General features: G+C 38.5%; 3 protein-coding genes across 8 annotated transcripts; 2 read left to right on the top strand and 1 right to left on the bottom strand.

The window, feature by feature from the left end:
• The first annotated feature begins 726 nt into the window (after window positions 1-726).
• On the top strand, window positions 727-6,418 carry LOC127262986 (protein MLN51 homolog). Of its 5 annotated transcripts, none has more exons than XM_051291885.1 (12): window positions 727-1,482; window positions 2,890-2,992; window positions 3,080-3,330; window positions 3,428-4,134; window positions 4,228-4,342; window positions 4,489-4,614; window positions 4,692-4,747; window positions 5,558-5,603; window positions 5,684-5,712; window positions 5,804-5,889; window positions 5,976-6,074; window positions 6,154-6,418. In XM_051291885.1, exons 1-9 carry the CDS (start codon window positions 1,001-1,003, stop codon window positions 5,709-5,711), a joined length of 1,914 nt encoding a protein of 637 aa, XP_051147842.1. In that variant the 5' UTR covers window positions 727-1,000; the 3' UTR covers window position 5,712; window positions 5,804-5,889; window positions 5,976-6,074; window positions 6,154-6,418. The 5 variants fall into 5 exon arrangements, with proteins under 5 accessions (XP_051147842.1, XP_051147843.1, XP_051147840.1 ...); XM_051291886.1 differs by having other exon boundaries at window positions 3,080-3,168; window positions 3,265-3,330; window positions 5,684-5,889; XM_051291883.1 differs by having other exon boundaries at window positions 5,684-5,889.
• Window positions 6,419-8,181: 1,763 nt separating this feature from the next.
• LOC127262829 (uncharacterized) lies at window positions 8,182-11,732 on the top strand. 2 transcript variants are annotated; one of them, XM_051291661.1, is made up of 5 exons: window positions 8,182-8,328; window positions 8,633-9,779; window positions 10,203-11,044; window positions 11,131-11,187; window positions 11,381-11,732. In XM_051291661.1, exons 2-5 carry the CDS (start codon window positions 8,822-8,824, stop codon window positions 11,624-11,626), a joined length of 2,103 nt encoding a protein of 700 aa, XP_051147618.1. In that variant the 5' UTR covers window positions 8,182-8,328; window positions 8,633-8,821; the 3' UTR covers window positions 11,627-11,732. The 2 variants fall into 2 exon arrangements, with proteins under 2 accessions (XP_051147618.1, XP_051147617.1); XM_051291660.1 differs by having other exon boundaries at window positions 8,183-8,424.
• Window positions 11,613-13,167, bottom strand: LOC127262830 (F-box/kelch-repeat protein At1g80440-like). The gene has a single exon (XM_051291662.1). It carries the CDS (start codon window positions 12,963-12,965, stop codon window positions 11,874-11,876), a length of 1,092 nt encoding a protein of 363 aa, XP_051147619.1. The 5' UTR covers window positions 12,966-13,167; the 3' UTR covers window positions 11,613-11,873.
• Between the last annotated feature and the right edge of the window lie 1,141 nt (window positions 13,168-14,308).

Genomic DNA, 14,308 nt, shown 5'->3' on the forward strand with positions numbered 1-14,308 from the left:
TTAATTATTTTTTGTGTATTTTGCAGATATCACTGAACAAGATGTCGATAAGGTAGAAGCATGTGTTGATAGTTGTGATTACACCGATGAATGCCTTCGGGTCAATGAAGAAATAAAAGTTTAGGAGAATTTTCGATGAAATAGGGTTGCAAATTTACAATAATTTCGAAACTTCGTAGGTTAACTTTGTAACCTATTTTATATATCAAAAAATTGAACATTATTAGATCGATATTTGGTGTGTCTATCGTGTTTTCAATATGTTAATTTTCTCTTTTATTGCAATAACCTATTATTGTCTTAATTAAATATAAAATGTGTTCATTCAACCATTTTTTATAAAATATTAGTAAACATTATATATAATTTATATACAAAGGTACATAATACATATAATATATTCTATTTACTTAAAAAAAATATATTAATATAATATATTATCTTTTTTACCATCAATATATGAAACACACCATTTTAAAAAATACAAAATGAACCTATACGTCCATAGTTAATTGAAGTTTCACAGTTGATAATAAATATTATAAATATATTATTTTTTATACTATTAATATGTGTTTTTTTAAAATAGTTTTTTGATATGTTTTATAAAAACAAGTGAAAGACCCAATAAATAAATACGTGGGCCGAAATGAGTGATAATGGGCCTAATCAATAAAAAACGTATATTACCATAAAAAGAAAGGTTGAGAAAAATGGTGGATTAGGTTTCCATATTTAGTTGGTTTGGGGAAGAAGTGTAGAACAGACTACGCGAACTCAAGCGTCAATGCTCGCTTTCGTCTCCGTGCATATAAAAAGGCCTCAGGTTTGGCGATAATTGACTCACGTGGTGGATATAAGTGGGGAAAAGTGAAAGCGGGGGAACTTCCCCAAATCGAGAATTCGTCGCATAAATCTAGGGTTTTCGAGATCCCCTCCCGATCGCGTCGCAAAACCCTAGCTCGGCCTTCAATCGTGGCGTTTTATCTTGGTTATTGATATGGCGGAGGAAGAAATCGAGTACGAGAGCGATCCGGAGGAGGCGAAGTTGTCGCTGAAGGCGCGGAGGAGAGTGGCGAGCGACGACGAGGATGAGGGGGAGGAGGGACGGCGGAGGCCGCCGCGGCGGGTGGACGAATCGGACGGGGAGTCGGAAGGCGGTCCGGCGGAGTACGAGGAGGAGTTTGGGGGAGCGGAGGGAGAGTATGATTTGAACGAGGAGGATTTGGATGAGGAAGCGGAGGAAGTCGGGGAGGAGTTGGAGGTTGTGGGGGTGAGAAGAGTGGCGGAGGAGGTTGTTGCCGGCGGTGTGGTGGCGGAGGAGAGGGAAGGTTTGAATAATGATGGCGATGTAATTGATGATGGGGACTATAATGTCGCAGATGCAGGGAGGAAGGAGATGGAGCCGTACGCCGTGCCGACGGCGGGGGCGTTTTATATGCACGACGACAGGTTTCGGGACAATGCAGGCGGTCGGAATAGGTATATATGAAGTTGATCTTCTTTAGCAGGACATTGGCTGTGCATATGTTATATACAAATATGTATATATATGTATATGTGTAATGTGTTTTGATGAGAACCTTTGTTGTAGAACTGTTATTTGAGAGTGTTTGGAATGAGGGAGAAGTTAATGGAGGATGGTTTAATTGTCTAGAAATGTTGGGTAGCATTATGTATTGAGTTTCTAGACTTCAATGAAAGTCGGGGTAGGTAAAAAATAAAGTGGGATTTTATGTGAAATTTATCCGAAGGTTAATAAAAAGTAGCTTGGTTAGTAGAAAAAAGCGTGACGAATTCGTTATAATTTGTTAAAGTAGGGGTAATGAAATTGTGAGTGAATAATTAGTGTTATGTATTGAGTTTCTAGACATCGAATTAAAGTGGGATAGGTAAAAAGTAAAGTGGGATTTTATGTGAAATTTATTAAAGGTTAATAAAAAGTAGTGTGATAAGTAGAAAAAAGAGCGACAAATTTGTTGTAATTTGTTAAAGTAGGAGTAATGAAATTGTGAGTGAATAATTTGCATTATGTATTGAGTTTCTAGACTTCAAATAGAAGTGTTGTAGGTAAAAAGTAAAATAGGGTTTTGTGTTAAATTTATTAAAAGGTTAATAAAAAACAGTGTGTTTAAGTAAAAAAAAAAAAAAATCGTTATAATTTGTTAAAGTAAGGGTAATAAAATTGTGACTGAATAATTAGCATTATGTATTGAGTTTCTAGACATCGGATAAAAGTGAGTAGGTAAAGAGTAAAGTGGAATTGTATATGAAATGTTAATAAGAAGTAGTGTGGTAAGTAGAAAAAAGAGTGACAAATTTTGTTATAATTTGTTAAAGTAGAGATAATAAAATTGTGAGTGAAAAATTAGCATTATGTATTGAGTTTCTAGATATCGAATAAAAATTGGGTAGATAATAAGAACAATGGGATTTTATGTGAAATTTATTAAAAGGTTAATAAAAAGTAGTGTGGCAAGTAGCAACATTATTATTTGTTAAAGTAGGGGTAATAAAAATGTGAGTGAATAAAGTGTTTTTTTTGCTATAGTATAGTATGCATAAGTTTAGCAGACAATCAAAATGAAAAGCTGACATATAATTATCCTGGACGGAGGGAGTAATATTTGAACTTTCGGGATTGAAGTCACGTTAGCTGATTCTTATATTTGTTTCTCTTAGTTTAATTGAATTGTGTGCGACTGTTTTGTGTATTCAAGTCGTATTTAGCCGATGGGCATCTTGTCTAGTACCAAGTGTTCACTAAAGAATAGTATGGTGCCAGTTATTGCTAGTTACATTGATCTTATTAACTTATAAGTGATAGGAAGCTCTCGATTTGATATAAAGTTTTTGATAGAACAAAGTGTTGTATTTGGACCATCTCAGGCGAATGCCCGGTGGAAGAAAGCTCTGGGAGTCTAAAGACGACAAGAAATGGGGGCATGATAAATTCGAGGAGTTTACGAGGCAGGAAAGGCATCATGAAGAGGTAATACATCAATCAAATGTATATTATTATTTATCTCTTTGTTTGTGTGCATATTTTTTATTTTTACAATTGTGAGTTTCTCTCCAGCATCAAAGAGGTTATAGGGGTCGGTATAGAGGCCGGGGTAGGAATAGAGGAGCGGCTCGTGGATATTTGCAACGAAACAGACCCAGAGAGTACGCAGATAATAGCGATCCTCAGCATAATGCTAGTAATAGTAATAAAAATAATAATAATTATAATAATCATAACAATGCTTCGAAGGGTGTCAGGGGACGAGGACCTCGAAGGTATCAGCCACTTCCAAACAACGACGCACCTGTTACGCACAGCAAACAGTAAGTATTTTTTATATGTATATACATTTTTTTAATCGAGTATTGTCATTCTATGTGGTGTTATTGATAAAGATTGTAATTATCATTGTATTTGTAGATCTGGGAAATATGTCGAGAAGCATCCCAATGCTAGTTCCGGAAGAACCAATCATCCTGTATCGAATGCAGAATCGGATGTGGTTCAGCCCCGGAAACAAGTTGCGTCCAATTTGAACATTGCTTCTCCTCCATTTTATCCGACTGGTACTGCAAAAGATTTGACCGCACCACCACATAAGAGAGAGGCCCAAACTGGTAACCCTAATAATCGAAATGGTGTGGATGGGCGCCATCAAACCTTGCTAGCATCTGTAACGACTAAATTCGATTCTATTGGCTTGGATAGACTCAGCGTCAATGATTCAGCTTCTGCAATGGCTGCAAAACCTTCAAACACGACTCAACCTCAGCCGAGGGGTTCAGGTGGAGCACAAAATTCCTTGCGACCAATGGCCTACCAGCCTACTGCCTCGACTAACCAAATTAACAGAATTCCTTCACCTAGTCATCCCCACCATGCTCAACCTTCTGCACAAGTTTATGGTCAGCAGTTTGGCCAAGGTGCTGGTGTGGTGACAGCGTCAAAATCTGGGGAGATGGAATCTACATCGGTATCTAGTCAATCGAAGACTGCGGCAGTGGATAAAGGAAAAGGAGGTGTTCAAAGCAGTGGGAATGGAAAGGGCCCTTTTATGTACGGTGGACCACAGCTGATGCAGACCTCCAGTGGTCCTGGTGATTCGAACTTCCCTACTTTCTTACCGGGTAAAATGACGAATACTTATGTTTTATATGTTCATATGGCGGATTGAACATTTAATTTTGAGATGTTAACTCATGTAATGGCTTTGGTTATAGTTATGCAATTTGGGACTCAGCATCCCGGGGGAATTGGTGTTCCTGCTGTCGGCATGGCTTTCCCGGGATACGTTGGTCAACCACAACTTGGTCTCGGGGGTTCTGAAATGACGTGGTAAGAACTATATTCCCATTGACATTTTGATTTCCTTCCACTCTTTCGAATCTGAAATTACTCGGTTACTACGATGTTATAATAGTTTAAATCTTGATGATGTTATTGCTTAGTTCGATATGGTATAATTATATTAGAACTTTCAGGCTGCCAGTTTTGACGGGTGCTGCTGGAGCACTGGGGGCAACATATTGTCCTCCGTACATCCCTGTTGATGGTTCGTATAATACCCGTTCGTCTGGTGCTGCTACTTCAACGACAGCTACTACAAGGTAGATAGAATGATTCTTTATTCTTCCATTACTTTCTTCTCTATATGAATGATCTCATGCTCGACATTTTGCTGCAGCAAGGAAACTATCACAGTGAAAGCTGGTACTGAGTGGAAGCCGGCACAAAAGTCTGGTATGATATAATTTTGTTGTATTTCATAGAAAAATCGATATCGGACTACTAGCATTGTGTTTGATTTTATGGATTAATGTATGGTATGATAAGTGTGTTGGCGTGTTTCATTAGGGATTTGGATTTGGGTTTTAAACTGTAAAAGATTGTATTTGAATAGTTGTATGATGTGATATAAATGTGTTAAATGTGTGATGTTTTGAATGTAAAGTTAATTTTTAGTATAATATCAAAAATAATTGTTCGATTGATGTTTTTGAGGGGAAATTTAAGTGAACAGTGAAATGTGGTCCCCCAACCACATAGAGGTATGAGTATAAAGTAATATTTTGTATTGACTCGTTTACTTTTTGTGAATAAATAGAGTATATATGTTACATGTGTTGTGTGAATGTGTGTATATATATTATATATTTTTAGTAATATTCATTGCGGATCGTCACTAAAAAATGCTGGCTGAATATATATATTATGGGTTTGTTTGTTTAGTATATTTTATGTTGATTGTTGACTTTTGTAAGAGAATAAAATATATATATTGGAAATGCGTCGGATACAATATTGGAAGGAAAAAGCCTATATTTATTATTAATTTTTAAATATATAGTTGAGAGGGCAAATAATTAGAACTCTTAGGGAGTGTTTGGTTTTGAGTTTTGGCCTAAAAATTGATTAGATGAGGTGTTCTGGGAATGAAAATATTATATTTCTATAGAAAATAAGAAAAAAAAAAAAAAAAACTCAAAAGAGAACAGAGCATTAGTTCTATATATCATTTGACTTGGAAGTTAATATATATTCCCTTTTCAGATCTTTCGAGTCAAGAGTTTGGACAGAAGCAAAAGAATCCACGGAGGTAAGTGAAGTTTATCGTTACATGACATAATTCCTGCAATGGGGACGGTCTTTACTAACAATACTCGAATCTATTTGCAGATACACAGAGATGAAATTTGACCATTAAGGTAATTAGTGGCGGAATCCATTGCAATAAGCAGCAGACGAAAATCTAACATCTTTAGCATTGGGCGTCTCTTCTATCCGTTCTTGGTTTAGCAAAATTTCTTGGGTTTGCTTGTGGTGCCGGCCTTTACTCTTACCACGGCCCTTTGGGCGACTGCTCGTGTTCTGAGATTATTTAGGTAATTCTGTTATTTCAAAAAAAAAAAAATTATACTTTCATTTCATGAGTCTTGAGTCAATTCAGCATGTTGGCTGCTGCGCTTAGGTATATGCGAAAAACACCTGATCATAGCTGCTGCTTAATTGGAGGACAAGTCGCGCAGCAGTTTGATGACGGGTGGCAACTCCTCATTTCATTTATGCTGTAAGTAAATAAATAAACTAAAGCGCCGTGTAATGTTTATTTTGATATTTTATCGATTGAAATCGCGAGGCTTGTGCAGGTTATTGTGCATTAGACTTTCTTTTGAAGCTTATGAGAAGATTGTAGCCGGGGTTCTTCGAATTATATTTGTATTGCTCTGCCTCTGCCAATCCCATCGACGGTTTAAGAAATTGCAGCGTGAGTTCTTGAAACTCCCTACCATTTGTCTTTTGTTTTTTTCTTTTTTTTTTTGGCTTTAAATGAATCGAACCGAATTACCGAATTGAACCGATTTCGTAGTTGTGTTAATATGTTTGGGTTGAGAATAAAAATTGTTGCTTTTAGTTGTTTTGATGTATTCATTTATTTATAGTTTATGACCTTGTGGATTGATTCTCTACTTTTCTTTGTTCTAACTATTGGTTTGAGTTCTTTTTTGTAGCTTGTGATTAAAGAATAAATAAATAAATAAATTTTTTATGTAATATTCTAAATAACTAATATTTGCTGTACTTAATATTTAAAATATCATTATATTTTTATAATTTATTCGAAAAATATTATTGTATTTGTATTATAAGAGATTAGTAAATATATTTTTGCTTTTTTCTTTTAATTTTTACGGCTTATTGATATAATAATTAATATTCAAATATTAACATGCAAGATAATTTTTTTACAAACAATTTTTTGAATCTATATTAATATTCTTCATTGAATAAGAATTTGTCATTGTTTTGTAAAATAATTTGACTAACAATTTTTTGAATGTGATATAGTAATATTTTTTTGAAAAAATATGTATATATATATATATTTTTTGTAAAAGAACACAATTTTTTATAACATATTCAATTAAAAGTAAATATTTAATTTAATGATTTTTTAAATGAAAAATATTTGTTTGGAAATTTGGATTTTGAAATGAAATTTTAATATAAAAAATTTTGAATTGTAATAATTGGATATTCAAACACACTCCAAATATTCTTTGATATTTTTGTTTTTTTATTGTATTTATATAATAATATTGTTTCTCTCTCCTTTTACCTGTTTAATTTTCATGTCGAATTCGCTGATTATGGAATGGAAGGAGTATATTGCAGTTCATTAGGAGGGCGTTGATTCTTGATTGTCGCAATGGTTATTTTATTAAATAATACTAATAATAATAATAAATGTTAGTCTGTGGTATTTATGTTGATTAGATTCTCTTCTATAGGGAAAGGTAGCCAACCGCATTAAATGCATTATGGTCATCTCAATATTATCTGTTTATATATATATATATATAAGTATTTTAGATTTTTTTTCTTTAAAGAAAATAATAATATTTTTTTTTTTTTTTTGGCAAATCCAAAAGTGCGTGAATAATATGTTGTAGGTGACCTGTCAATATTACAAGTTTGAATATATGATCTCATAATTATGAGTTCATATTATCTGACACCATCGGATCATCTGTTCCGGAATAATAAATCTTCTTTATAAGATATATTGGACTACATTAAATAAAAGATAAAATTTTAAATAGTAGTTGTATAAATATAATTTTGTATTTAAATAGAAGAATCAATCATACGTGAAGGCACAAATAAATGCATCATAGACATTTTTTAAATGACAATCATTATATTTATTTATTCCAATTTTCAAGTATATTTCTTATTTAAATTATACACATTGAATTATTTATATGCTAAGATTAGCCTATTAGAATTATTTTATATCAAAGAGGCATATACGACATAAGTAGATAATAATGGAAAAAAAATAAAAAAAAATGTAGTGATATGGGCAAAAATAAAAAAAAATAAATAAATATTTTAAATTAAAATAGAGAATGTACAATATAACTATTTAATTATTTATGATTAAAATTTAATTTTATATATATAAAAAAATCAAATATAAATAAAAATTTTTATTTAATAAAAATAAAAAATTTTGAAGATAGATAAATTCATAAATTACTAATAAATAAAGTTTAACGTCCAACTGTCATCCACAAGAACGCGCGTGATGCACGCGCCGGAGCTCTCTTTTCACCGCAGCGTACAGTTACAGCTGAAAGTTCGTCCAGTAAAAAATAACAGTAAAGACTCTCTCTCTCTCTCTCTGTGTCTATACTCGTCAGTCGTCACTGCCGCAGTCTACTTTTACGCGGCTTTGGATTTGTCGGTGCCATTCGAAGTTGCGCTCACCATTTCTCATCCAACGCAGATTTACTCTCCACTGAACTTTTTCTGCGGCGGTAAAGTAACTTCTTCCGAGATCCAGTAAATAATCGTCTTCTGTTTTCTGATTCATGTCTTTCGATTGCGGAATAGCGGTTTCGTTGTTGATCTCGGTGAGTTCTTGGGATTAGTTGATTGTTTGTTTTGTCGTTTGCTGGTTGATTATGTGGTTTAGACTTTAGAGCGATCTGTTCGTGCTTTTGCGGTTTTCTTGTTGCATTTTGACTTTAAGCTGAATCGAGAATCGATTTAGTTGCAGAATCTGCGAAAACAACTTGATATATAATTTGTTTTGAATTTACTTCTGGTTTTACTTTGCAGGCAAGATTCGCACATTGATAGTTCATACTGAAGATTGTGTAGAGCTACTTGTTAGTTGTGTTTTGTGGATGCTTGAGTTCGATTAATTGAATTTTAGATAAATCTGGTCGAATGCGTGTGTGCATATAGTTTGATTTAGTTAGGGATGTTGTTGTATGTCAAACCTGTGATAGATTGAGGATTTCTGCAATGGAGGAAGTGAATCTTTCTAGATTGTCTCCATTAAGACCTGCCGGAGGTTCCTTGAAGTCTCCTTCCGGGAAGTCGACGCCGCGGGGATCTCCTTCATTTCGGAGATTGAATTCAGGCCGGACGCCGAGAAAGGATGGGAGGAGTGGTGTTCTTGGTTCATTGTTATTCCGAAGTAATCGAATTGTGCTGTGGTTGCTTCTGATCACTCTTTGGGCGTACGCCGGTTTTTATTTTCAGTCACGATGGGCTCATGGTGACAATAAGGAAGATCTTTTTAGCGGCGGCTATGGAGGCGAGTCGAATGGGGAGAATTCCGAATTTCGGCACAAGGAAAGGAGGGACTTGATTGCGACTGTAGAGTCCGAGGCGAGTAAGTTGCGAAATGGGACAGAAAAGTTAGGTTTGAAGAGTTCTGATGTGGTTCTTGCCAAGAATCGACCAAATAATACTGTTAGTTCGGGGAAAACGAAAGGGAAGAGATCGCGGAGGAGAGGCAGGGCGAGAGGTAGGCCGAAAATGGCGAAGGAAGATGTAGAACCCGAAGCTGATGTGGTCGAAGACGAGATTCCTAAGAGGAATACGACGTATGGATTGCTTGTTGGCCCATTCGGGTCTGTAGAGGACACGATTTTGGAGTGGAGCCCTGAAAGAAGATCCGGGACTTGTGATCGAAAGGGTGCATTTGCGCGCCTTGTTTGGTCGAGGAAGTTTGTGTTGATATTCCATGAACTGTCGATGACTGGAGCCCCGCTTGCGATGATGGAGCTGGCAACAGAGTTTCTGAGCTGTGGAGCTACGATCTCAGTTATAGTCCTCAACAAGAAGGGCGGATTGATGCCGGAGCTCGCCAGAAGGAAAATCAAAGTTCTTGACGACAAAAGGGATTTAAGCTTCAAAACAGCCATGAAAGCGGATCTCATCATTGCAGGATCTGCTGTTTGTTCGTCCTGGATCGGTTAGAGCTCTACCCTTCTCCTGTCATTTCCAATTTTGCGGTTTTATTTATGCTGTAATGCGAAATCCATGATTAACATTGTCTTGGCGAACTAGAATTTGTTTTTTAAGTAGAATTTGATGTGGAGGTTTCGATTATTTCTGTGTTAAGTCGAGCAGTCTAAGGTTCGAACACTTCTATGTGATGTGATAGCCATCAACGATGAATCTGATTCGATGTTTGGTGCAAAAGAATCGAAGCTCTGAAGAGCATTGTAACCAAACATTTGGCTTCTAACTCGATAAGCAATTTAGTGTCGATCAATCAGATATCTTGTTCTTCCTTGTCTGCCCTGTTTCATGGGTATTGCGATGTTGTGATTTTAGTTTTCGACTTTTTGCTTGAAGATCTGAAGCCTCTGCTGTTCTTGAATGTTAATCTCAGATCAATACCTCTCCCGGACAGTGCTCGGTTCAAGCCAAATCATGTGGTGGATAATGGAGAACCGACGAGAGTACTTCGATCGATCGAAGCTCGTGCTCAACCGCGTAAAGCAACTGATATTCCTCTCCGATTCGCAGCTGAAACAGTGGCTGGCATGGTGCGACGAAGAACACATTCGATTAAAGTCGGAGCCGACACTGCTGCCGCTCTCCGTCAACGACGAACTCGCCTTCGTCGCCGGCATCCCCTGCTCGCTAAACTCTCCGTCATTCCCGACGGAGAAGATGCTCGAGAAGAGGGCGTTGTTAAGATCCGCCGTTCGAGAAGAAATGGGATTGAGCGACAGCGACATGCTCGTCGTTACCCTGAGTAGCATAAACCCCGGGAAAGGCCAGCTGCTGCTTCTGGAATCGTCTCGATTGATGTTGGAGGGGCCGACGATGCGTAATTCAGGCGTCAACGACTCGATCTTGATCGAGCATGATTATTATTCGCGAGCGCTTCTTCAGCACTCGAAGAAACTCCGCGGATCCTCCTCGGCTCGACTTGGTTTTTCGCTCGGAAAGAGATACAGAAGGCCTCCCCGAACTTTGGAAATCGACGGCGAGCTTTTTCCAAGCATGAGACGGAAATTTTTGTCCGAGAGCGAGAAGGAGCAGAAGAACGTCAAGATTCTCATCGGTTCGGTCGGATCGAAAAGCAACAAAGTGCCGTATGTGAAAGCGCTGCTTAAGTATCTTAAAATGCATTCGAACTTGTCGAGCTCTGTGCTTTGGACTCCGGCGACGACTCGCGTCGCCTCCTTATACGCCGCCGCTGATGTTTACGTCATGAATTCTCAGGTATGTCGCGCAATTCTTTTTGATGAGATGCTTGTATCGATGTTTGATTTATAATGTATCGAGTAAAATCGATGATTTCTCTTCAGGGACTCGGAGAGACATTCGGTAGGGTAACGATTGAAGCCATGGCATTCGGACTTCCGGTATGGCGCTAATTCTTCTTCACTACAAACTTTTAAATTGACCGTCGCACCTAAAAATTTAAATTTTAAGTGAATTGGTCGTTTAATATGGTATTATAGTCGGGAGATGTCCCGTGTTCGATTCCTACCGCTGATCGTCTCGGTTACGTATAATTTATTTATATACATTGTTTGATCGGCATTGTTCATGCAGGTGTTGGGAACCGATGCCGGAGGCACGAAAGAGATCGTCGAGCACAACACGACGGGGCTCCTCCACCCGGTAGGGCGGCGCGGGGCGGGGGTTCTCGCCGAGAACCTCGATCTCTTGCTGCAGAACCCTGGAGCAAGACACCAGCTGGGAATCAAAGGTAAAGAGAAGGTGGAGAAAATGTACCTGAAGAAACACATGTACCAGAAATTTGGGGAAATCTTATACAAGTGTATGAGGATAAAATAGAACACTTCTCATTCTTCTACGTCCAAAGGTGTATCCGAATATATACATACGACATTACACACACTTGGTTTTTTTTTTCTTCTTCATTACCTCTCCTTCTTATATACATATCGTGTACTAATATACAACAAAATATAATAACGGTAATGTAAAATAAGCTCTATTTATGGCGCAAGGCCGTGTTTGGGAAAACTTAGATTGGAGGTTATAATGTACATTGGATCCTGAAATTAAAACGATCAGATTTTTACAGTTCCAAACAGCACCCTGACAGAACATGCCCTGAAAATTCCTCTTTTGCCCCTATTTGTACCCATTTGCCGGTCTTCAAATCCAATACGAATCCCTGGTAATGGGCCCCAAATCCTTCCGACCCGAACACCGCCACTTTCCCTTCCCACGCCGCCGCGAACGCCGTATTCCTGACGGCGGCGGGGAGCTCCGCCGCGATCCGCCATGTCGATCCTTCCAAGGCTAACAATTCGTTGCCACGGCAGAGGAATAGGTTTCCGGCGTCGTCCTCGAGGCAATTCCTAGGGCAAGTTGGATTGTCGAGGAAATCGTCTTCCACCGGCGACCACCGGCGCTCCGCCGGATCGAACGATTCGGCGGTGGTCTCGAACCTTCCTTGCGCGTCGGTCGGGTAACCGCCGACGACGAGGAATTGGCCGCGGCGGAATAGTCCTTTAGCCTCGTCGCGTTCCTTCGCCATGTCCGGTAAGTCCGTCCATTTGTCCTCCGCTACATCGTACGCCATCGCCGACTTCAGCGCGCATTTCTCGCCGTCGTGGCCTCCGGCGACGAACACCGTCCGATGCGCGGCGTCCGCCGCGCACGCGAAGAACAACCGCTTGCCGCCGGGCATGTCGGCGCCCCTCCGCCAGGTAGCGGTTACGAAATTGTAAAGATACACGCCGTTCCACACCTCCCAAGTCCCCGGGTCGCACCCGCCCATTACCACCAGATCCGACCCGACTCCGACGACCTGGCAGAACAGAGGCAATCCGTGAGGGTATCCGGGTAGGGCTGGTAGCTCCGCCCAGTAACCCGTCGCCGGTTCGCACAGCGTCAGCCGGTAAACCGGCGGGGCTGACACATGCTTCTTCACTCCAACCTCCCGGGTCGGGTCGAACCGCGTTTGGGCCATCACAATTACCCTATTTGTCAACCCGGAAGCTTGCCGAACCCTCCAGAACTCAGAAGCTTGAATCTGACGCTTCCAGCTTTTGCAGACGGAGGCTACGGAGGAGAAACACTGATGAGGAATTCTCACCAAGCATTCGAGCCCGACGTCGTACGGAAGGCCTGGAATAAGATCTACGTCGGCAACTCTCCCCATAAGGTACGCCTTCAATCAAACCTAACTCTAGTTTCAATTTAATTGAAGATATTTCTGAATTGGGGATTTTGATCGAAAATTAGGGCAGAAGAATTCTAGAAGAATATAGAGTGGGTATAATCTAATTCGCTTGTGTAGGCGTCTGTGTGTGTTCTTGATGAGGTTTTCTCTCCACAGATATATATATACACACCCGCGTATATCATGTATGTAGAAAATGGATAGGAACTAGGAACAGGACACAGTAGTGGCAAGCAGAAGGGGTAAAGTCTTCTAGAAGAAAATGAAAGCTTGGGGAATGACTACTGGGCCGTTCTTTAACTGCCTTGAGTTTGATTTTTATTACTACCCAAAAGATAAACAAAAAAAAAAAAAAAAAGCCTTCAAAGGGGCCAAAGCAGATGGTTTCATTTTCTAGTTTTCTTGAATTAGAGAGCCAATGGATATGGCACGGGTGGATATGATTGAGTGTGATGGGGCATGCTAGATTGTATGGTAGTATGGATGATCTTTGGACACTTTGGGCAGTCGGAGTCATGTGGGGCTTAGTAGTTGTAGATAAGAGCGATCAAGCCGTACGCAGCTTGTCTATGTATTATTTTATTGGGTGTATATATATTTATGCGTGTATCTGTGTATATTTTATTTTTGTGTCTGTTTATGGTTCATAGTATTTGGAGATAATATTGAATAAGTCCACTTGAGGGCTTGGTTGATTCTGATGGGATTTAATCCCTTTATACAGTCACAAATTGGTCCAGTGGACCAGTGTATTGTATTAGAACCTAGTATTCAATCAGGCTGGAAAATGAAACATAATTGTGTGTTAATTGATACAAGGGGAACTCTTTATATGAGGTCTTAAGAGGGAGTTCATATTTTCGAAGTTAGTTGTCTGTGTCAAAACCCATAATACCCAATTTAGGGGAGGGGTCTTTTTTAGGATTCAATTCATCTTATCTCATCTGTTTAATTGAATCCATAAGTTCTTTTTTCTTTATTGATTAAGTGATTCAATCAAGAACCACATGTTGAATTAGGAGTGGATTTATTGCAATTGAGGTTTATCCATATACAATTCCCAAATGTACCTTAAGGGGTAGTTCATATTTTCAAACTCGAAATTTTTTTTGACATTTATGAAATCATTTGGTTGTTTATAGCAAAACCCATAATACCCAATTTTGGGGAGGGATCTTTTTTAGGATTCAATTCATCTTATCTCATCTGTTTAATTGAATCCAGAAGTTCTTTCTTCTTTATTGATTAAGGGATTGAATCAAGAATAATATGTTGAATTACGAGTAGTTCATACTTTTGAACTAGAATATTTTTTGGGACAT

The sequence above is a fragment of the Andrographis paniculata genome, unplaced genomic scaffold (assembly GCF_009805555.1).
Source record: "Andrographis paniculata isolate CXL003 unplaced genomic scaffold, ASM980555v1 Contig66END, whole genome shotgun sequence".
NCBI lineage: Eukaryota > Viridiplantae > Streptophyta > Magnoliopsida > Lamiales > Acanthaceae > Andrographis > Andrographis paniculata.

Coding starts and splice junctions, on each gene's coding strand:
- LOC127262830 (XM_051291662.1), bottom strand. CDS start 12,965: ATGGGGAGAGTTGCCGACGTAGATCTTATTCCAGGCCTTCCGTACGAC.
- LOC127262829 (XM_051291661.1), top strand. CDS start 8,822: ATGGAGGAAGTGAATCTTTCTAGATTGTCTCCATTAAGACCTGCCGGA. Junction 9,780..10,202: donor TGTTTGTTCGTCCTGGATCG/GTTAGAGCTCTA, acceptor TGTTAATCTCAG/ATCAATACCTCTCCCGGACA. Junction 11,045..11,130: donor TTTACGTCATGAATTCTCAG/GTATGTCGCGCA, acceptor ATTTCTCTTCAG/GGACTCGGAGAGACATTCGG.
- LOC127262986 (XM_051291883.1), top strand. CDS start 1,001: ATGGCGGAGGAAGAAATCGAGTACGAGAGCGATCCGGAGGAGGCGAAG. Junction 4,615..4,691: donor TCAACGACAGCTACTACAAG/GTAGATAGAATG, acceptor ATTTTGCTGCAG/CAAGGAAACTATCACAGTGA. Junction 4,748..5,557: donor GAAGCCGGCACAAAAGTCTG/GTATGATATAAT, acceptor TTCCCTTTTCAG/ATCTTTCGAGTCAAGAGTTT.